Here is a 24,129-nt window from a genome sequence, read left to right as displayed (position 1 = left end):
AAGCTAGCAGCTTCATTCACCTTTACAAAATATTTTATTGGATTAGCTTAACTGGAAGCTATTTTCTATAGCTTGATATACTATTGTTATTCTCAGAGCTGGAAGATCTCTTCACTGGTCTAAAACATCACTCTGCCCAGCCTGCTCAAAACAAAGCAGTGGAGACACAACTGGTGACTAAGTGGTGAGAAAGCACACTAAAGGAGAAAATAGATAACAAAAAAGAACAAAAACAAAAGTGAATATTTGGCCTTCGAGGTTTGAAACACCGTCCCATGAATGATAATGTTACTCAGTGACACTTAAATGTGCAAATAGCTGCCAATAATTGTTCCCTTCTTCTTGTAATGATAGAATTCTGTTATTATTATGTGGATTGTATGATAATTTTAGGTGTCTTTCACTGAATTAAGGAAATGTGTAATAAAAAAGACAATTAAAGCGGAAAAAATCTGGAACATCTGGAAAGTTTGGAATGGGATATTTTAGAGATACTAGATATAGAGTCTAGTCAATAACAGCTGCCCAACCGTGAAACCAAGGACATAAGCATGGATTCTACAGACAAGACTAATTTCAGACAGTCACTCAGTCAAAACACACACACACACACACGCACACACACACATAGACAATACAAAATATATAAATGAGAGCAAGTAAACAACCCTGTTTACCGCTGTTTTCAGACATAAACACCAAAGAATCAAACTCTTTGGTCGCAGTTACCCAAACACACACACTTACACACACACACACTACACAGCAGGAGATTGTGTGATGAGTTCTCACAACTGGAATCACTTCGGAGTGATGCCTGTGTGGAGTGCAGAGGAAGCCGGACATGATGCAATGATTTGTAAAACACATTAAAGATGGATGAGTCTGGAAACATCTCAAGAAACAAGCAGGTTTACTTTTTCATACAACTGGGCTCATTTGGACATTTCTCAGCTCTAGTGTGGATGTGGAAGGTTAAACTCTAGAAAAGATTACCTTTTTAATGTAGACTCATGTTAACAAACATTTATTGGTAGCTAAATATTCAGTGTAAATCTGAAGTAGATGTAAATGCAGGATGTTATAAAGTTTCTTCTGTGTTCTTGATCATATTGCAATATTCAAACATCGTCGTCTCACCAACTGCCTCACTGGGTGTCGGTGATAATATTTAGTCTCTTACATACCAGCAGCAACCATATAGCTGCATTGTCCTGAATAAACAATCACTGATGAAAAAAAAAGGTTTTTCATAGTTTTCCTTGTACATATTTAGCTTAACTTTTTACATTAGATGGTCATTTTAGTTTAACAATCTAATATTTTCATATAATCTTGACTCCTTAAAAACTGAATGGGAAAAGTTTTATTTTCCTTTGCCAATGTCTTCCCTGTCTCTCCTGTTCTCCAATAAAAGAAAATGACCTAGACCTGTCCTGGCTTGCAAAGCAACTATACAGAGAAACCTTAGAAGAAAAAAAAGGAGTAGAACTGTGCTTACCTACCTGACAAAAGTGGAAAACAAATCAACAAAACCAGTTAAATTTGGGCTAAACGCCATGTACAAGCTCTGTTTCATATTGATGTTGTAAACCTGAAAAAAACGTAAAAACACACAAAAGCTTAGTTTAAAAAAATAAACAAATAAAAAAAAAAAAAAAAAAAAAAAAAAAAAAAAATATATATATATATATATATATATATATATATATATATATATATATATATATATATATATATGATGGTGGTGTGTGTGTGTGTGTGTGTGTGTGTGTGTAATTTTACATTATATTATTAGTATTAGTGCTTCTACATTATATTACATTATATGTAATTTTTCAAATCAACATAATAGTAAAAATTGCATAAATAGGGAATGATTGAATTGAAATAGCCTGAAAAAGGTTTTTACAGGTTATTAATATTTGATAAACACTTAATACAATTTAATACTAATAAACATTCAATAAACGCTCATTTAATTATTTAAAGCGCCAGTAAAAACTGTGCGTTTTGGAGCCGAAATTCCCATGAATGATGAAGGAAGGAGATTTATTGTTCCTGTGTATCTGGCACGTTGCGCAAACAGAAATCACAACCCTACGTATGAGTGCGCACATTGTTGTCAGTTTGATGAAAGTCAGACAAAAAAAAAAAAAAAGCAGGAGGAGGAGTTTAAACGGGACTGTTGTGAGTGTGAGGAGGAGGAGGAGGAGTTTGGTCATTCAGTGGAAGAAGGTTGAGCCCGCTGACAGACAGACAGACAGACAGAGGAAATTTGGACTTTCTAAAGAAGCGGACCACGCGTGAAGGAGAACTCTGTCATTTTCGAGGCGCGTCAGGAATATCCCTGTTTTTCTTCCTTTATTCTTTTTTTTTTTTTTTTTTTTAAAAAAAAAAAACAAGGGAACACATTCTTTTCCCTTCTGATTGGTGGATTATTCTGTAGCTCCGATGCTGTCTCCGGATCATGAGAGAAACGCTCACCATGAAGTTTGCTTGGAAAACTAAAATGGTAAAAACAAAACAAACAAACAAAAAAATTGCTCTTAGAGTTTTCCAGCCTGGGCTATTTTGTTTGTGGTTTAAAGCCAGGGGGAAGAGGGGAGGTTAAGGAGGGAAAGGGGGAGAGAGGGGAGGGAAATGTAGGCTTGGGAAAGCTGTGAATAACGGGAAAGAGGAGGGGGTGAGGAGGGGGCAGCGGGGGGTGGGAGCAGCTGAACACTTCAGCGAGTTTTAATTGTTTATTCTCGGTTTTAAATCCAGTTTAACCCACATTGCGGGTGCGTAAAGACCCCTCGCAGAATTAGGAAAGTGTGGAAAAGGATCATGGAATAAAGCACAAATCTGCGCTGTTCCAATCAGACCATTACGTCAGTTTTCCTCTCCCTGCCATGATGATGGATATGAAAACTTTTGTTTGCGGATCCACAGTGACACAGAGAGGGCACAATTGGAGCAGCCCCGGGGGCCATTACGCTCTCTCCATGGGTTCCAGCTGCATTCTGGAAAGCACAACAAGCAACAGATCAGCGCCACAGATTTAACAAAAAACTGTTGTTGTTTTCTTGTTTCACACCAGCTGATAATGCAGATTAACCTTAATTAGAGCAGATAGGCTACTACCTCCATGCTCCTCTCTGGGACCCTGCCTGTAGACCTTGTGGGTATCGTCTCTGGAACCATCCAAGTTATTACAGAATAAACAGCCTATCTCCAGTTTACAACTCACCCTGTAGTTCATCACTTTTCAGTTTTTGGGATATGACTGCAGTACATTGACCGTTTCTGATGAATAGGATTGTTTTGGTTTCCATTTTTAATGCAAACCCCGTTGAACATCGTCACACACTGAGGCACAAAACTTGATGTACAAAGAGAGGAGACCTCTGAAAAACATCTCCAGCTCTGTGGCTTACAAAAAGCAGGCAGTGTGTGCAGACTGTGAACTCAGCAGCCCCAGTTGACCAGCACAGAGACCTCCCGCTTTTGTTTTGGGAGTGTGTTGACGGCATGACTCATGCAGTCATGTATTTATCTGTCTCTACGCCAGCAGCAGCCGGACAAAGATACAGACAGACATGCTGCTGACCATCAGACTAAATGCAGAATCACAGCATGAAAAGGGTGTGTAGAGAGGTTTAAGAAAATTGCAGTTTATTGCATGGTAACAACAAATTGCTTACTCGTTTGATTTGGGCACTTCTTCTTTCTGCTTTTTGCTTCGGCATCACATCTTTCTGTTCAAAAACCCAAACACGGCCCAGTCATGGCTGAGTGCCACTGGCCTCCAGGACCAGCCATTGAGCCTGTTAATGGCAACTTTGACCCCTGATCTCTTTCTTGGCGGGACCTCTGTTCAGGGAATAAAAGCGGACTTTGCCATTGAGTTGTGTAAATGAGAGTGGAAATAACTGAGAATGATCATGGCTGTTGGGAGGACTTGGCCATAGAACTCATGCATGTTGTTTATATTTGGCCGGTTCTTCTCCTTCGCTGCCTGCCTGTGTTTTTGTCTCCATATGTTGATGTCTCAGCAGATTTCAGCCTCTGCTTGTGCACAGTCTCCATGAGCAGGAGTTTAGTATCACGATTCCACTCTCCTCCCTCTGTTTGTCGATGCACTCTGCTGTTTGGAAGTGATTTACAGCCGCAGACTGACACCGTCCTGCAAGATCAGGACAAATCCATTTCATCTTACGACTCTTGTTGTAGCACAGATTTGTTGTCAACCTCCTCAGGCTTGGATAGTCAGAAACAGGCAACAGGCAGATCTATTGAGAGAAAGAAAAAGTGATTATGTCCGCATTTGTTCGAGACTTTATCCATTCTGGCTCTTATCTACTGCCTGTATGAGGGCTGGGAAAGTGGTCCAACTCTGACTTCAGCTCCAGAGACACAGGGACACAGTGAAAGAGATGAATTGGGAATAAAAGAGGGAGTAAAGACAGGGAGAGGAGGAAGGAGGGAGGGCGGGCGGGCGGCCTGGCAGGCTGCTGCACTGGTGGGGGTTGGGAAGTTGGTCATTCTTGATGTTTTACTGCATGTCTCTCCCAAGTTAGTTTGAGAGCTGTGGTTGTGTTTTTGTGTTTCATTTTTCTTCCTCTTCCTTCTGCTTTTCTCACGTCAGCCTCTTAAAGTCTATTCCTATTTTTCAGCAGCTGTAGACATGACACTTGCTGGAATTAGCTCTGCAGCCTGCAGCTATTTACTGGAAACTTCCATGTTTTTTATCCCTAATACCAGTCTGGCTTTTCTGTGGTTGTTTCTAATATTTTCCTTCTTTCTTCCAGAGCTCGGTGCAGGATTGGGGGGAGGAAGTTGAGGAAGGAGCCATCTACAACGTGACACTTAAGAGGGTTCAGATTCAGCAGGCTGCCAACAAGGGAGCGAGATGGCTGGGGGTGAGTTTGATGTGACAGAATTGCAACTAATGGCTCCCCCCCCACCCCTTTTTCTTTTTTTAGGAGGGCAAACAGGGGGAGCTTAAAACACTCATCAAAGCAGACAGGTCTTCTGAAAATCTGATGCTTTTTCCACTTTCCCAGTCTGCTGGTGTGAGAAATATGAAGCTCAGATGTTTTTTTTTTCCTCTTACTTTTACACTGCACAGCCTCTGCTTTGGATTTTTATCATGTGCAGATGGCTTATGGAAGCAACCTTGCTGAGTGTGTGCTCACCGCCGAGCCTGAAACCTCTTCTCTATTGTTTGAAGCAGCTTTCCTTTCATTTGTGAAGCATCTCTCTGTATTTTCATCCATGTTGCTGTTGTTTTAACATTTCAGCTGTTAACCTTCCAACACCTTTTAGCTGCCTGGTAAAAAAAAACCAAAAACAAACAACAACCAAAATAAAAAACCCAACAGATTTGGACTGTTTGGCCAAAGCATGCGACTTCCTGACTTTTCCAGCTTCAAACAAAAGCTGCTCATTCCCCCTGCTCACTGTATAGTGTTTTATGAAATGCTGGTATGACAAAAACAGAGTATTAAAGGCTTTTCCAGTGAATGCAAGGCCTTACTGTTTCCTCTACTGGGTTGTTTATATCTAGTTAATAAGATGTTGCACAGTGTGTTATTATGTTGCACAGTAGGTCCAATTAGGGGCATTAGCCGGAGTTTCTCTTGTGAGTTTTCTCAGCAGAAAAACTAAAAGGATTTCTCTTTGTTTACAAGACAAAACGGGATCTTGTATTTTCAGCTTGTTTGTGTTTGGAATGAGGGATGGAAACTGGCACAAAAAGTCAATTGGATGACAAGGCCGCATCAATGTATTGACAATGGTAAAAGCTGCCAACTGTATTAGTTTATGAAAACAAAGTCGGTATTTTGTACAAGCCTTGACTATTCAGTGGAGTAGAATAGAGAAAAGTCCCTATTGAAACGGAGTATATTTACTATAAACGGTCCATTGTCTGTGAATAAAAGCTGTGATAATCAGTGCAGCTGTACTTAAAGTAGTTTGGAGATTTGGTTGCAAAGCTTGTATAGATTTATGTGCTGTGAATTGTGACACGGAAGGCTGAGTATGTGTACTGGGCAGCAGATCACCGCTGTTATCAGAAGGGAGTGGTGGGAGAAGTTGGTTCTGCTCCTGTCCTCCTTAGTGTTTCAGGCGGCGATGGTGGAGGAGAGGAGGAGGGCATTGCAGTGATTAAAAGCAGATCAGAGCATTTCCTGTTGCAGCGCGCTAACTTCACCAAGGTCTCTCTCCCTCTCTGTACGCCTGTGCCACCCTCCTCTCTTCTCGCCCAATTTCCCTGCAGACACAATAGTCGGACACATCTGGGGAAATCAGGATTAAATATAGGTCCCGATTGTCATGGCAGCTTCCTTCGTCTCTTCGTCTTTCTTTCTGGCTCAGTTGTTGCAATCTTTCTTATTTTCTTCATCTTTTTAATTTGTTCATGTGGTGTTTTTTTTAAAGTCAATGTTAGGATCAACTGACTGGAGAAAAAAAAAATGTGTGCAACAGTTATGTTAGTTAGAATAATACTACTGTGTACATGTGTGTGTGTGTGTGTGTTTAGGCAGAGGGCGATCGTCTACCACCCGGCCACACTGTGAGCCAGCTGGAGACTTGCAAAATCCGAAGTATCCGTGCTGGAACACTGGAGCGTTTGGTGGAGACGTTATTGACGGCGTTCGGAGACAACGACCTCACATACACCTCCATCTTCCTCTCCACCTACAGAGCCTTCGCCAGCACGCAGACTGTACTGCAGTTACTCCTGGACAGGTAAGCAGGATATGAGGTGTGTTCAGTCTGTACATTATTTCTTTTTTTTTTTTAAGTGTTGATTGTTGATGCAACCTGTTTTTCATTTCCTGCGGCAGGTATGGGAGCATTGAAGAAAATGAGCAGGATTCAGACAAAAGTCACAGCTATGGGAGCAATGGAGCCATCAGAAAGTAAGACACACTCTTAGATGCACATCACTACTGAGTCAAACGAGGCTTTTTTTCAGCGTTTTACAGAATCTGTTATATTTGGTATCCTTTGTTAAATGTTTCTCTGACGTGCCCACAGTGTCTTGGCTTCTATCTTGCGCGCTTGGCTGGACCAGTGTCCCGAAGACTTCCAGGAGCCTCCAGACTACCCCTGCTTGCACAGGCTGATGGACTACTTGCGCAAGGCTCTGCCAGGTTCAGAGGCTCTTAGACGGGCCGAATGCCTGCTGGAGCACCTGCAGGCTCAGGCCAATCTGGATGATACTGAAGGTATTTAGTTTTTTAAATCCCTTTTTTTTAAAAAAAAAAAAAGAAAAAGTACTTTTTTCCCCCCTTCATTATTTACAAGTTATTAATAGATTATTCAATTTGAGTCAAATAATTTTTTGGCCCTGTTTTCAGCTGGTTTCCATGGCAACCACTCTTTTTGCCTCGGGGAAGAGGAGGAAGTTGAGATTGAGGTTCAGGAGGACTTCCTGACGTTTGACGCCGACCTGGTGGCTGAGCAGCTGACCTACATGGATGCGGTAAGTGAGGGGAAATGAGGTGGAAGCAGGAGGGAAAGGTCACACAGGTTACATCCTGGGAAGGTTTTTTCTTTTTTTCTTTGGTGTCGTCATACTAACATCATACTCCTTTTTTTATCCCTCATTATTCCAGCTGCTGTTTAAAAAGGTCGTACCGCATCACTGCCTGGGCTCGATCTGGTCTCAGAGGGACAAGAAGGACAGTAAGCATAGCGCTCCCACCATCCGGGCCACCATCACTCAGTTCAACGCTGTTGCAGCCTGTGTGGTCAGCACAGTGCTGAAGCACAGACAGCTCCGGCCGCACGTCAGGGCACGGGTCATCCAGCGCTGGATAGACATCGCTCAGGTCAGGAAATGACCCAGACTCATAGATACACGTAGATAAAATCTATTAAAACAACTCAAGTTGTGATTGTCCCTCATAATCTTTTAACAGGAGTGTCGTATACGCAAAAACTTCTCATCTCTACGAGCCATCGTGTCGGCGCTGCAGTCCAATCCTCTGTACAGACTGAAAAGAGTATGGGCCTGTGTGCACAAGTGAGCCTCTACTTTTTCAACTATGCAAATGATCTCAGCTGGTTTTTATTAAAAGAATCAGCCTTTTATTTTGGAGAACTCTCCTTAAAATTTATTTCATACCTGTATTTCGGCTGCTGTGTCCGATCCCAATAACTGACACGAGTCTTTGCTTGATGCAGAGATAGCATGCAGACGTTTGAGGAGCTTTCGGACATTTTCTCCGACCACAACAACTACCTGACCAGCAGAGAGCTGCTCATGAGGGTGAGTTCTAACACTGATGTCTAAACTTGCACCTGATAAAAACTCACTGCAAGTCCTGAAAACGTTCCTTCATCCACTGCCTAGAAACTCGAGGACAGAAGCTATTTTTGTTTGCCCTCTCTACAGGAAGGTACTTCAAAGTTTGCCAGTCTGGAGAGTTGTGCCAAAGAGCACCAGAAACGCACTCACAAGAGACTACAGCTGCAGAAGGAAATGGTGAGACAATCACTGGATGAGCTTTAGATACAAATGCCAGTGAAAGTGGATCTTTTCAAAGAGCTGACATGGAGGGATTTTAAGCAACACATTCCTCCAAAGCAATGTACTGTAAGAAGAATTCTAGCCTGTCTGCGAAGATGAAGCCGCATGCTTAAGCTTTGTTTACTCAACACGCTTTGTGCTGCAGCGACATTAACCTTGCGCTTGCCATCTGTGTGGACAACAGTGTTATAAAAAAAAAGAAAAAAAAAAGCTTGAAACTGCTGCAGCATCTGAGTGAAGTAAAGAGTAATTTGATGATTGCTTTTCTTTAGGGAGCGATGCAAGGAACAATACCATACCTGGGGACTTTTCTTACAGACCTGACCATGTTGGACACAGCTCTGCCTGACCTAGTGGAGGTAAAAAGAAAAGAAAGGAAAAGAGCACCTGCTGATGTGTTTTTACTGGGATATTTGAGAGCATGTGTCTGCGAGTTTAAACCCTCCGCAGATCTGAGAGCCTGTCTGTGTAACCGCTGTCCCAAACTGAAGTTTAAGTTTCCACGAGTGCCTGAGGAATTCTGTCGGCCAAATTTTGGAGTGGCCTACCTAACGCTGTTTGTCTAAGCAGCCGCTGGTATGTGAAGTCTGACAGCGTGCTCTTTGTGTCTTTCACAGGGTGGTCTGATAAACTTTGAGAAGAGACGCAGGGTGAGTGTTTCTTTTGACGCGATTATACCATTGACAATTATTCATGTGACACGCTTTTATGTTAAGCATGTCTAACGCAAGTGATTTCACTTCCGTCTCTGCAGGAGTTTGAGGTGATAGCTCAGATCAAGCTGCTCCAGTCGGCCTGTAACAGCTACTGCTTGACTGCAGACCCGGCTTTCCTCCACTGGTTTAAGAACCAGTCACAGCTCACTGAGGAGGAGAGGTAATGCTGCTTTTTACTCCCGGTGTTTTCTCTTTTAACTGCACCGTTACATTAAAGATAATGAGCACATTAGAGAATGAGTCATGCTCTGCTGGATCTATTGTTCACACACAAATACACGCCAGAGGCTTGTGTTACGTCCTCGCTCCCTGTCATGTCTTCACTCCCTACTGGTCCATTGTACTTGCTGTTTTTGCTCGGTGAACTTCTTTCTTTTGCTCTCTTTTGAGTTTCTCTCTCCTTCTGTCTTGCAGAGAATCGTTTCCTAAAGCCTGCGCACTTGATCTGGAAATGTTTTTTATGATGCTGAAGTCTCACTTTTATTGCCTTGTCTTGCAGCTACGCCTTGTCCTGTGAGATTGAAGGTCTTGGTGACAGCAGCCCCACGTTACCTAAACCTAGAAAAAGCATGGTGAAGAGACTCAGCCTGTGAGTACGCTCAGACGAGATGAAACTGAAACTGAGTCTAAACTACAGTTCTTTAGTTTTTACGTCTCATATTGAAGACTTTTTTGCTGTCTCGTTCTGCAACCCTTTTTATTCCATTAACTAATAACTCTCCTCTTTCACTGTCCAGGCTGTTTCTTGGAACAGACAGTACCGCAGCCAGTTCTCCAATCAGAGAGACGCCACGCTCGCCTCCTACTGGCAGCTCAGGGGAAAGCATGGACTCTGTTAGCGTGTCGTCCAACGACTCCAGCAGTCCATCAGACAGCGAGGGACTCGCCACACTGACTCACGCCTCTGATTCCCATCAAAACAAGGTGGGCCATGATGCAATAGGATGTTATGTACTGCAAATATAAACGTTTATAATGACAAAATTTGCCATAAAGAACTTAGTGTCCCATTCTCCCTGTGTATGCGTGGGTTCTCTCCGGGTACTCCGGCTTCCTCCCACCGTCCAAAGACATGCATTTTAGGTTAATTGGTCACTCTAAATTGCTCATAGGAGTGCGTGTTTGTCTCTGCGTGGCCCTGCGATGGACTGGCAAGCTGTCCAGGGTGTACCCTGCCTTTTGCCCAAAGCCAGCTGGGATAGGCTCCAGCTTGCCTGCGACCCTGAATTGGATTAAGCAGTTTAGAAAATGAATGAATGAATGAACTTAATGTCCCAAATTAAAATACAAAACTTGAACCTGTTCAAGGTTTAACAAAGACTTTGAACAGTAAACAATGTAAAGTGGATTGCATGTATAGAAGGTTTAAACAGAGCTGCTACCGCCACTGTAGATGCCACGTTTGAGAATTTTCTTTATGATTTTAACATGAACAGCGGTTCAGTATCTTATTGGCTTTGAGAAAATGAAGCCGTCCATCTCAGCAGTGTGCATTGCTGGATTAATCAATTTATAGGGCCTTGAAAAGGGCTTTCCAATATCCCTCCTGGTTTGGGAAGAGTCAAACATATGAAGAAAATACAGCGTTCCCCTCCATGAATAGGATGAATATGCAGACAGATTACAGCCAGCTTAACTTGACACAAACAACATTTAACTGGAATAAAACCTGCTGAGCGCAGAGGAAGAATGCAGCTGGGTGAGAATTCTGGAGCAAGTAGATTCATCCTGGTTGGGATGTCCCGTTCTGGCGCAGCTCTGATCCCTGATATGAAGGATCAGTCCCAGTATAGTGGTGATTATTCCATTTTTGATGGATTATTGTTATCTGATAATTTTATGCATATTTTTATTAAAGTTATTTCTAAAGTATTGTGACAAGTGCAACATATTATGAAACAGCTGTGTCACTGGTCCATGGCTTAGTCTGTCAGGGGTAAAGATGGCAGGGCTTTAAAAATTATTAGTAAAAAAAGTGGCATCTTTACACAAAGGGTTTTAAGCAGAAGTCCAGTTAATGTGTTTTTTTTCTCTGGTGAGAATTGGAATGTTAATCATTATTATCTACAATATATAATATATACACAACAGCCTCAAATAAAAAACATGCTCATGAGCCTGTTTTAAGAATTGATGAGTTAAACGTCCACTTGCCATGTGGTTTCATGAATCTAAATTTGGAAAGACAAGGAGCAAATCAACTTGTCATGTGAACACAGTTATTAGTCTGCATCTGTGATGGTGTTGGGGTGTGTTTGTGCATCTGTGAGGGCAACACTGAACATATGCTACCATCCACATGACCCATTTCACCCCTGAAATAAAACAATACATTCTATATTTATTGCAGGCATTTAAAAAGCTCATAAAATTGTTTGTTTCTTTAGAGATTTAAAGATGCCTTTTTATTTCAGTCCACATCTTTAAAATAGAGGAGGATGGCTGAATTGTGATGTGTGTATTTCTGTTTTTTCTTCAGTTATCAGAGTCATCCTCCTGTACTTCACTCCACTCCATGGACACCAACTCATCCACAGCCAGTGTCTCCATGACGCCAGTGTCTCCTTCCCTACCTGGGCCTCTCTGCACCCACAGGCGCTCCGTCTCCCTCACGCCCATGTTTCCCAGCTCTCCAAGTCAAACCCTAGCTTATAATACCCAGGCCCAGGATGCATGCATCATAAGAGTCAGCCTGGAGCATGGCAATGGGAATCTGTACAAAAGCATACTGGTGAGTAAACATTTGTTTTGTGTAGTCCTGTGTGTGTGTGTGTGTGTGTGTGTGTGTGTGTGTGTGTGTGTGAGGAGGAGCTAAGGATTTTTCTTAAACACCTATAAGACTAAATGTGTCTGCTTCTTTTAATAGTTGACGAATCAAGACAAGACCCCAGCTGTGATTTCTAGAGCCATGGCGAAACACAACCTGGAGGTGGAGCCGGAGGGGGGGTATGAGCTGGTGCAAGTGATCTCTGAGGAGAGAGGTAAAACATGCCTTTCATCAAAACCTTCTTTTTAATGTGATTCCTTTAATGCTTGCCAAGTTTTGTGAAAAATTTGCAAAATATGGGCTCTGTGATTCCAGATTTATACTTTATTAAAGTATAAATTCAAGGAATATAATCAGCATATGTTACTGTATCATTTAGATTGCTAGATTATGATGAAACAAAACTTCTTTGTAATTTTTTATTGCATTTATTCCTAGTTTTTCCACTCTAATCTAAGTATTTGGTCATCTTGTATTGCTTTTTTTCCAGAACTGGTGATTCCTGACAATGCTAACGTCTTTTACGCCATGAACACCTCCGCTAACTTTGACTTCCTGCTGCGTGTGCGAGGTTCAGAGGGTCGGCCGGTTCAGCTGCGTAGCCGGTGCAGCTCCACTCTCCCTCGAGCTCAGCATCGCTCGAGCCTCTCGCTCAGACTCAGCAAAGTCACACTGTGACCCAGCAGTTGCCTGTCACCCCATTAACCCAGGGCGCTGCAGGCCACGATGATGGATGGACACAAACAAAAAGCAAAGAGCTCGAGATGATTCAGGGTGGAACAGCCGCACTGCAGGGAGCTCTTGGACTCTTTGCTTCTCAACCACCATTGCGATGCCATTGTGAACTGTGCCATCGCCTGCCCAGCCTTTATATGGAATATGGAAGTGTTGTGTGAGTGCTGTGACTGTGGGATTGAACTGTGAACTAATGGTGCCTGTAACAGAGTGAAACAGTGACCCCATGTGGCCTCCACTCTTTACAAAAACAGATTTTTTTGCACATGTGGGAGCAACCAAACTCCTGACCTCCAACAGTATTATGATATTGAATAACTTCTTTTTTTTTTGCCTGTGATGTCTCTGTAGCTGAAGCTTTACTCTTCTCATAACAGAAGAGAGGGGGACGGAATCCAGTACTGTGGAATGGACCTCTAACAGTAGTCTGAATGATATTTACTGATTGACAGGAGCTATGATATCAGTATTTTCTCTATTTAGGCATCTTTATGAGCCCCTGTCTGCCTTGTGCACATTGTATGTGTGTGTGTGTGTTCTGCCCCTCTTTTATTGTGAGCTGTGTGACGAATGCAGTGTTTGGTGCATTCTGATTGGTTCCAGTACTTGGTTTTATCAAGTCCTCAGTAAATATCAAGATGGCCTTACCTGCCCTATCTTTAGGGTGTAGAGATGCAATTTGTGCTGTTTTCTAGTGCAGGAAGGACTTTACTTGTGATCTTAGCAGTGATAACAAAGAAAAGACTGAATGACTGAATTTACTCACCGAAACAGAAAGCTCCTCATAAAGTCTCAGATTAACGCAGATTTGTACCTCTTCACCCTTCATTGTATGAACTTAGGAGTTGCACTTGTCCGTTGGTAGGGAAGGCCAATGGGATGTGAACTTGGAAGAATGAAGTAACCACTCTGAAAGTGGTTTGACCCCCTCTTCACTAAATGACTTATTATTTTTTATGTCATTGTTGCTTTTTCATGTTTTTGTAACACAATTCAGGCCAGAAATGCATTAACATATTAGAAGACTGCTAATATTAATTGTAAAGCAACTGTAACAGTGCCAAATTTGACTGATAAGCCTGGAGAGGCACTTTATGTCATTATGCTTTCAAATGGCCAAAATAATGTTTCCAAAATTACTAAGAGTTCCCTTTCACATAGCATCAGTCGAGCAGTCATGTGCTCCTGGTTGTGCCGTGATTTTAGTTCATGTTCCTCAGGTAACAATGCATTGCTTCTGTGAGGACAAGTTTAGGCACAATTAGCACTCCAGTGTTAGTGTGTCACTTACACATCACCGCATGTCACCATACATCAGCATGTTCTGTTCAAATGTTTTACTAAAAATCTTCCTCATTTTCTGTTTTATACTGCCAAAGATTGTTGTTCTACAAAAATAAATAAATTATTGTCATCATTATGATAATGTTACGTGTTTTCATTGATATAAGAATTAACTAGAAAAGCACTCAGAGAGCTTATTTCCACTTATATTGTCATTTCCTCCCAATGTTACAGTCGTCCATGCTGTACATTTTGTATGTATACGCTACTAGATTTATACATACATTGACAAATTATCCACAGTGTCTGTGCTATATTGTGGTGTTCGCTGCATGTTTATATCTAAATTTGTGAAAGTGATGAAAATTCCAAAGATCCCGTATTTTTTTCCTGTTTGGATTTGCATTTGCCATATATATATATATATATATATATATATATATATATATATATATATATATATATGTACATATATATATATATAAATATATATATATATATATATATATATATGTATATATATATATACGTATATATATATATATATATATATATATATATATATATATATATATATACATACTATAGTAGTATATATATATATATATACTCAAATACCTATATATTCAAAATGGCCCCATCTCTCATTGATGAGGAATCCTTAAAAGATTCCTTTATCTAGATGATGATCAAAATCACTTCGAAAAAATTTAATAGAATCTAAGTTAGACCAAGACCCATTCTTAGGAAAAGAAAAGAAAATAGATTGTTTTTGTGTGAAGTTTCTAAAGCAATAAACAGACAGATAGACGGTCTCAATAGTATAACTTGCATCTCCTTGGTGGAGGTAATTACTCTGAGACATACTTCAGCACTTAAACATGTGACTTAAAACACCACAACATATTCAGTCCTGTTAGACCCGGCAATGCCAGGACGGTTCTGGACCTTTGTTGGGTGGACGGTGTGTCTGCTGACTTGAACAGTCGTGACCTTCCTTTCCTGAAACTGGGCTTCTTCTTTCTGCTTTGGAGATGCAAATACAGCAGTGAAGTATATTGAATCTTGATCTTGATTTAGGCAAAATAGTGATTATTGATAAAATATAAATAAATGAATAAAGGTTGAGATAAATTTGGGATATTATGATGTTGAAATTTGTCCACTGCGCCACCTTTTTGCTTTCTTCTTTGCTTATCTTTCACCTTTTAGTGAGTATTTAGACCGGATCTAGGCAAAACAAGTTAATTAGTATAGCACATTTTATTCATTAAAACATTCTTCAAATGTTCTTAAATGTTGCCAACTTTACAGAATGTTACAAAGTTTCTAAGAGGTTGGAAACAAAAAGAAAGACTTCAAATTTACAGCACTCAGTTCTTTTTGCTGTTCTCTGAGTTCATAAAAGCGAAATATGCAAACGTTTTATTTAAGGACTGCATTAAATTGTCTTAAATGGTTCTGCTTTTAGTCAGACAAACAGATGAATGTTTGCTTTGCTATTGGGCAACGTCATGATGATGATGATGATGATGATTACAGAGAAGCCCAGTGAGCTGAGAGAAAATCATTGAGCGACAGAAAATAGCGAAACAGGCTAAAGCTCTGCAGGATGTGCTTCTTTGGAAACTAGTGATACATTTATATTGTAAAACAGCAATAAAAATTTTACTAACATTCTTTTTATAGAATGAATGAATATTATAATTAAATTTATTCATAAATAAGTTTTTATATTGGAAATATTATCATAGCAGAATAACTACACATTCCTTACTACATAGTACTTATTTTACGTTTCATTTTGTTGCAAATTAATACAGTTTCATGGTAATTAATCTCTTTTTTACTGCTACTGGTTTCTTGATAAACTTGAAAATCATTTTAGTGCAGCCTCTTGTACAGGCAACGTACAGGTTAATTGTGAATTACTTTAATAATTGACAACAATGTGGCCTTTAGGAAGTCCCAATGCATAAGTAGATAGCTTAACTTTATTTTTAAATAATGAACTCAGAAACAAAATTCAATCCTATACTAGTGATGTAATTGGAAAATTAGAATTTGAACAGAATATTGGTTGGTAAATATGAATCCAGTTGCACATGTTTATAAAGAATGGAGCACCCAACTAGATAACCATAATCAAGATCTGTGAAAGCGCAGCTAATTTTAATATTAAACGAATAAACAGTTAAAATAATTCACACATGTCAATACAAAAGAAAAGGCAATTTACCAACACATAATAAAAAAGTTTTTTAAAAAGATAAGGTCCAGCTATAAGCCTGAAATTCCGAAGTAAAGCAACTGCTGACTATTCATTTGCATGGATGAATAATGATAATAATCCGAGGTTAATAGATAGATGTGAAAGTTAATTTATAAGAACAGTGTGCTACTGGAGCTGAGCTTTGACGTCGAGGCTGTGGGAGGACATCAGTCAAAACAGCTTGGGCGCCACTGACACGCCGTTGATGATTTGTTGCCAGAGGTCGGTGCATCATTCGATTACATTTGACAGAAGCAACCCTGAGTGCTCCATGAGTGAATCCAAGCAGAAATATCACTGAACACTACAGATCAGTTTGAGAATCATAATGCTCATGTCTTTATACACAACTGCTAGAAATGGGGGATTAAAAACCCCTCTGTCTCCGCCATCGATGCACCACATCAGTACAGGATTATTCATTTACAAGTTTGAATTAGATAAGCTCGAGGGAAACTTCTGCACTTTAAATGTCATGTCAGTGTGTGTTATTTACCATGCTAAAGGTGACACAGCGTTCAGACAGATAACTATAATAGACTTTGAATGGCAGCCTCAGTGTTTGCAGATTATATCTGCAGGCTTTCTTCACAGTCAGCTTGATGAAGTATGAAGGATGATAAGAACATATTGCTTCTTTTTATGTCCATATATCAGCTTTTGGTTAAAATGTGCTGTCTGCTGTTTCCATATCTTAAACTGATATTTGGTAAAGTCTAAATGTTCATCATGCAACAGTTGTTTTGACTTGTGTTGTTGTGGTCTTTCATAAACTGCTCTGTCTGGCACAGAGGGCTTTTTGTGCTCAGACCTGTGTGAAAATGTGGCGCTTGTTGTTGCTGCAGCCAGTCAGGCTGCAACAACTTTGCCATGCACAGGGGAGCATACCGCCTCAGCTGCCTTTAATCCGTAAGAGCATTTGAGTGAGACACCAGATTGTTTATGTAGTCTACTAAAAAAGAGCTGGCACAAGTGTGTGTGTTCAAAGAGGGAGGAGGGTGACTGCAGCTTACAATCCATCTGTCTCTGTTTCCCACAACTCAACATGGTGGCAGACAGCAAAGGGAGGCTGGGACCGACCCAAGTCCTTGTACTGGTTTAATTAAAACACATCATCTGAACCCTTTTTGGCACAGGTGCAAATAATCCTATTCAACATGTGAGTCAAGAGAAAATGTGGAGCCATATAGTATTAAAAAATAAACAAATAAATAAATAAATAACTCATTTACTAATCAGCCAATTATTCATCCAAACCATTTTGGTAACTTTGTAGTGCAACCCTGTAAGGCTCTTCACAGCAGAAAAGTCCTTATTCCCTCAGTGCCAGAACTGCCTTGAGTGGCAAATCAGGAACTGAATGAGACACATTAAATGAGATTATTGCAGAAAATGCTCTTATCATGCACATGTAGGCTCTCCAAGACCTCTAAATGGAAGACAAACAGTCACACTTATTAACTTCTGGGTATGTTTTATTGACTTATTCTCTTTAACTCTTGGAAAGAAAGACAAATCCTTTAAAAACTAAACATTTGTCAGTATAATAAATGATGGAAAAGATTATGTGAATATGACACTCACAGCTATGTTTCACCAGTTCTCAACAGAAATCCACAAATTTTACTATAAAAGACGTTTCATGTCTGCTTGAAGCCTCCCCATTAGTCTTTCATCATCTCACACACTTTTTCAAAAACTTAAACACACACATATTTCTTGCTTTTGCTAAGCTGAACTTCTGCTCAAATAATAAACAGCTTGAAGAAATGATGTTAACTATATGTAGGTGTGTATCTTAAGGGAGGCATGATGATATGTGAAGACACACAAAAACACACACTGTTAATAAACTGACAAAAAAATGAAGATGTTCATGTTTCTTTAAAAAAAAATAAAATAAAATTAATAAAATGGACAAGAAAAAAAAAAAAAAAGTTTTCATTGAGGAGTGCTTTCAGGGTCCAACGATCAAATGCAACATTTAAGGGAGGTTTCAAAAAACAAGTCAACAAAAAAGAAAAACATCAATACGATATTTTGGTTATGTATCAAACTTTGGTGTCTTATAAAGTCCCTCAAGATGACATCATCAAAAAGTGGAGAATTAATTTAAAAAAAAAAAAAAAAAAAGAGCAAGATAGACTGTGACGATTTTAATTGACATTTTAAATGAACCTAACTCGACTTAAACGGAGCACAAATAACATGATGCATATTTTCTCTACCATATTGTCAATAAAGGAATAAGCTTGGATTTGCAGAGGAAGAGCTGACTGTATCCCCTGTGTTCTGAACCAGAATCCAGATGTGATCAAAATATTAAAGGCAGTTATAAAGACTGCAGCACTGAAGGAAAGAGACTTGAAAGGATGTTTGACATTTACAAGGAGTCTGTTTGATGTTGACAATACAGCACAGTGGCAGTAGATAGCTGTGCCAACGCTGTTAAAGCTTTGAAACAAAACATGTTTGTGCTTTTTTAAATAAATAGTGTGAATAGTGTATCAGAAAATCATTGATAATTAGGGTAAATCTTTTTAAATTTTGCCAACATATCAGAAATAACAAACACCTGTATTTCTATTCACTGGCAGAAATGTTTCCCTTAAGACTAAGTGAAATTTTTACCATATTAGTGTTATTATTTTTTTAATATATAAAAAGACAAGACAGACACAAGCAAGACTTGTTCAAATTTTTGTGTTGCTTCTATCTTCCACACGTTGCTTGAAACAGCATGTTCGTTGACAGCTGTGACCTATTAGTGTAAGACATAAACAGAACTAAACCAAAGCGGACAAGACTAACAGATTCTCACACATTCTAGTGAAGGAACAACATCTGAACCTCCCTTTACAATACAGACCATCCTGCTCCAGCACTGTGATCCTAACATGCTTCAGAAGAAATACCAAGGTCAACAACTCACCATATGCTTGGTTTGATCTGTATATCTTGCTTAGGGACCAAAGTTTGCTTCATTACTTGGTGTTTTTATCAGTTATTTGTTCCATGGATCTGAACAGATTAAATCTGACAACATGTAAAACAAACAAGAGTGGAAAAGACTGACTCCAACGTCTACAACAGAGTTACCTGAGCAAAACAATTAGTCAAAGTAACGTTAAATTAAACACTCGTAATTCAAACTTTAACCTGTGTACATATCAGCTGTGCTTCCCCTTCAGCTTTCCGAGAATTCAGTCCAAGCTTTGACCACCCCATAGGACATACATGAAAGACAAAAAATATTAGACTTACTGTCCAAAATTAACAGTCTAGGGCCACACCAACCAAAGTTTAAAGCTACAAATGAGAAACCAACATCAAAAACATGATATATTACTATGCTTTTAGAATTACTGCTCCTGACTGTGCAGGTGTGTTAAAATCAAGTGAAAATAAAGTGGTAACTCAAAGTAAAAATCACAATTATCTTCTTTGCAGTTAAAACAAAAACAAAATATTACCCATCTGAGAGCAGAGACTTCTTTGACAAAAGTGCTTCTCATGTTTCATCATTAATCTGTCAATTTAAGTTAACATAATAAAGTTATACACACTTGCTCACACAGTATTAGTAGGATAGAAAGCTGATTCTTTCTCAGTCCTCTTGTTCTAACAAAAGCCTTTTTCCTGTAGACACTGTTCATTTTATTGCACAGTATGGTATATATTTGCTGCCATGTTCACACATAGCTTTACTGTTTATGTTCTGTTGAAGAAAAAAAAGATGTCTAAAAGTTATCTTCTTGTGTGTTCGTCTCATTGTTCCATAATTCAGTAAAGACCTATTGTGCCCCAAAAACGAAGCACCACAGTATGTGTGAAGAGCTACACTCCTGGAAGCTGTGATAAGAAGGACGGTTTAGATGATAAAAAGCCAGATTGGTGAAGCTTTAAGTGGACCAGGGGAGAGGGGAAAAAAAAAAAAGAATAAAACCAACATGGCTATAATGGTGACAGTGGTTGTGATGGTCAGGCGTGTTGTACAGCCAACTCCTGTCCTATGAATCTGCGCAGGCGCTCCAGATACTGACTGTATAGTTCAATGTCATTGTGTCCCGCTCCCTCCACCCAGAGGGGTTCCACCGCCTTGGGGCAGCGCTCGAACAGAGCGAGGCCATGTGAGAAGTCTATCACCTCATCTTCTGTCCCGTGGATGATGAGCACCGGAGAGGTAATTTTGGATACTTTCTCAATGCTAGAAATAGAAAATGAGGGTAGAAAAGTGTTAGAAGTACATTAAGCTGGTTTTACATCACTTATGAATAATACACTAGCCTTATAGATTATAAAAGTAATACCCTCATGCTTTATTGCTATTGGTTTGAAAAATAATGTTACTGACTGTAAAATAGTTTAATGAATTGATAAATGCTTCATTTTGTAAAAGAACTGATGGATAAGTCAAAACAACACATCAGACAGATGAAACTATTCATATCTTCTACATGGGTGCAGACAGATGATAGGTAGATTTACGCTACGTCAGAGCTTATTCCTACCTTTACTCAACGTATACTATCTAAGACCAGGCTCCCAGCTAAGGCTGCTGACTCAGCCTGTAAAACTACAATCACAGAGTCGGAGAATAGAGCAGACATATTATTTTTTTACAAGTGTCTGGAAGCTATTTGATTAAAAGGATTCCAAAATCCTAGAGTTACAGGGAATGGACCAAAACTTCTCCATATGTATGTCCCACTCAACTTGGAAATTACAGGGTTTTTTTTCCTCCATTTTTCTAATGGACCATCCGCCTGCAACCCACTCAGCGTTAGCGGGTAATGCCATCTGGCAGCTTGTGAGGCAGTTTCCTTTGTATTCAATCCCTTCCAACATGATTTCATGAATGCTTTATCCATTATAATAAGGGACAGTAAAATATTCACATGAAATCAGAATCAAGGTTTTATATTAATTTATCTCAAATTTTAAAAAAAGAAACATAAAAAACAAAAGAAAAACAAAGCCCATCAGCTGTTTTCTTTTTGTTTTACAAATGCATCCAAACTACATGAAGCCACATCTAAAAATGTTAAAATAAATTAAGAACTACAATAGCAAAAAATTACTCCCTGGTATTCTATTCATACATTTTAGAAATGCCTTAAGTTTGCAGATTTATGGATCTTTGTCAGCGGTAAGACTATTGGACATTAATGAACTGAAAGCACAAAAAATGAGGCTTCTGATCTTGGCTGCACTTGATTGGAAGATATTAATAATGGATTCCACAGTCTCCATGAAAGAATCAATTCTACACAACCTACTATAATTTCTGAATAACACAGTTAATATAACATAGTTACTACAAACTTCAACTAGATTTAAAGCCTCTAGATTCCTCCTATGGTATGAATTTCTTAGATGCTTTATATCCAATAAATAATCTTTGTGCATCTCTGCACCACATGTTTCACTCCTCTATTATGTGCTTATGTGGACGGACTGTACATTATGTGACTGTATTGTTTGCAAAAGTAGAAGAAAATACCAGCAAATTCCAGTCCAAGTCTAATTTGTAGCATTTGTTCACTTAGACTCAGATTTCATGCATCAGTTCTCATCTGTTGTCAGTCTGCAACTAAAATTATCAACATTTTAACCAAGATGAGACAGAAAAACAAAATCCGTCAAACTGCTAGACAAAAGACGAAGCAGTTTCGTCAGCACAGACATTTGTCTCGGACAATGACACTTGATTGAGGCAATGACTCATTTTTTGCTAGCAGATCTGCAATTATGTGAAAATGGCAGCAGGGAGGCAAACAGTCTACCTGTCAAATCTTTGTAATCCATGTGCATTACATCTGTATAAACAACCTGTTTTGATGCATCATTGTACTTAAAGAGATACAGAGGACTAGAGTCAGAAACAAAGTACAGCAATTAAGATTTCACCATTTTTAACAGAACGATTTCTTTGACACTACAGCGATTGCACCAGTTAGTGATATACTGACATTAATACTGCCTTTAAAATTAAAATTAGGATTCTTGGAAAGTGTTCTTTTTAATGTTTATACTATCATGAAAGACACTGAATCATACAAGGATACAGGGAAAAAAAAAACAACAACCTGTAGAAACTTACTTGGGGAAAGCATCAAAGCAGTAAGTTTTCTTTGTTTCAGGAAAGGCCACTCTCATCCCGGATGTTAGGGGTGAGTGAAGAACCACAGCAGCACACTCATATCGTGATGCTAGGTCAACAGTGGGAACTGTACCAATGCTCTGTCCATACAGGATGATGTTCTCAGGGCAGATACCATACCTGGTTACACAGACCGATAGAAAACCTTATAAAGGACATCCATGTAGTATTTTGGATGGCAAGAAAAGTGTAATACTGATGACAGATTAATGAATTATGATTCTTGATCATCCCAAAGCATTTTTTCCTCAAATGTTATCTCATATAATTTATTTTGTAACTAAGCTAAACTGATTAAACTAATAATCAAAAATCCAATATGTACTTCTGTCAGGAAAGTTGATCAACAACCAGCTTAACTTCACTTGTTGGATATCTAGAGTCAAGTTTGTTTATTGTGGTTTCTTTGCAGTAAAATTCACCTTCTGTCAATATCTCCATGTTATCTACCACACCCTAAAAATTTATGAGCAAATGCAATAAAATTGTGGGCATAAGACTGGGCGTTGAACCATCTTTAGGTATTGTAGCGTACTTATGATATTCCCCTGGATGCAACAACATTAAGATCACTTAAGATCAGGAGCACACACTGACGGGAACTGAACCTGAACGTGCAGAAGAAACTCCATGTTTGGAAAAAACATGACACAATGAAATGAATCATCCACTAAATAATACAGCGAGACTGCTGGATTTGCATGAACATACCGCGTACGCAGGGCATGCCAAGCAGCATCTATGTCTGCATAAAGATTCTTCTCTGTCGGTTTGCTAGTGCTGACACCGTAGCCTGAGTAGTCGTAGGAGAAGATGTTGCAGTTGATGCGAGTGCCAAGGCCAATGTAGAAACTACTCATCTGGCCAAGGTCGACTGCGTTGCCATGGGAGAAAAGCACGGTAAATCTGAGGGGAAACAAGTGCAAAAGAAATTATTATGATGGTTTTTTTTGCTGGGGAAAAAAAAGAAGAAATTAATAAGATGCACCAAAGTTATTTAATCCAAAAACTGAATCCTTTGGATATGTAAAGCATATATATGTATATATATATATATATATATATATATATATATATATATATATATATATATATATATATATATATATGTATGTATGTGTGTGTGTGTGTGTGTGTGTGTGTGTATAAAAACACAAAACAAAAACAAAACAAAACAATAAATTAGCTCAAATTTCACAAGGTACAAAGACTAATATAGATCTGTTCATTGCTTTCTAGTTGAGCTGATAAGTTAATAAGCAAAAGCACAGATAAACTAAATGGGTGTCCAACTGATATTTTGTATGTCCTGATAGTTACTATCAGAAAGCTAAGTACGAAACACTGCCAAGAAGAGTTGATTGTTAAACCATCCTGTGGGACAGGAAAGCACTGAACAGATAATATTTGTCTCTGATTAAACACTTGGATCTTGTTACTGACCATGGCACCCTTTTGTTATGATCACTTTAATGAATACCAAAAACAGAGAGCAATCAATGTTCAAGGTCCTACAAAGCAGTATGAAAACGATGAGGACAACAGAGATTTTTTAATGGACAAATAAGAAATATGTGTGTTGGAAGAGAGTTCTTCATTGGAAAAGCAGGAAGAATTTTTTTTTCAGCTGAGTCAACATGGAGGTAAGTAAAGGAAGGAGGCCAG

General features: G+C 39.2%; 2 protein-coding genes across 2 annotated transcripts in view; one reads left to right on the top strand and one right to left on the bottom strand.

Moving 5' to 3' along the window:
* The first annotated feature begins 2,282 nt into the window (after window positions 1–2,282).
* Window positions 2,283–14,054, top strand: rgl1 (ral guanine nucleotide dissociation stimulator-like 1). Its single transcript, XM_079245759.1, has 18 exons — window positions 2,283–2,515; window positions 4,794–4,904; window positions 6,530–6,738; window positions 6,837–6,911; window positions 7,030–7,220; window positions 7,353–7,477; window positions 7,611–7,826; window positions 7,917–8,020; window positions 8,182–8,266; window positions 8,393–8,482; window positions 8,800–8,886; window positions 9,145–9,177; window positions 9,282–9,403; window positions 9,743–9,832; window positions 9,981–10,167; window positions 11,723–11,974; window positions 12,110–12,224; window positions 12,501–14,054. Exons 1-18 carry the CDS (start codon window positions 2,471–2,473, stop codon window positions 12,686–12,688), a joined length of 2,325 nt encoding a protein of 774 aa, XP_079101885.1. The 5' UTR covers window positions 2,283–2,470; the 3' UTR covers window positions 12,689–14,054.
* Window positions 14,055–17,801: 3,747 nt separating this feature from the next.
* Window positions 17,802–24,129, bottom strand: part of abhd17ab (abhydrolase domain containing 17A, depalmitoylase b) — an 8,122-nt gene continuing 1,794 nt past the window's right edge. Inside the window, exons 3-5 of the mRNA XM_079245519.1 lie at window positions 23,176–23,370; window positions 22,405–22,584; window positions 17,802–20,508 (exon numbers count right to left, since the gene is read on the bottom strand). Of these exons, the coding sequence (XP_079101645.1) occupies window positions 20,283–20,508; window positions 22,405–22,584; window positions 23,176–23,370 (601 nt within the window). The 3' untranslated portion in view covers window positions 17,802–20,282. The remainder of the gene's footprint in view (window positions 20,509–22,404; window positions 22,585–23,175; window positions 23,371–24,129) is intronic.

This window comes from Telmatherina bonti, assembly GCF_933228915.1.
Source record: "Telmatherina bonti genome assembly, chromosome: 8".
Classification (NCBI taxonomy): domain Eukaryota; kingdom Metazoa; phylum Chordata; class Actinopteri; order Atheriniformes; family Telmatherinidae; genus Telmatherina; species Telmatherina bonti.
The sequence above is the reverse complement of the archived record's forward strand: the minus strand, read 5'-3'. Positions and strand labels throughout refer to the sequence as shown.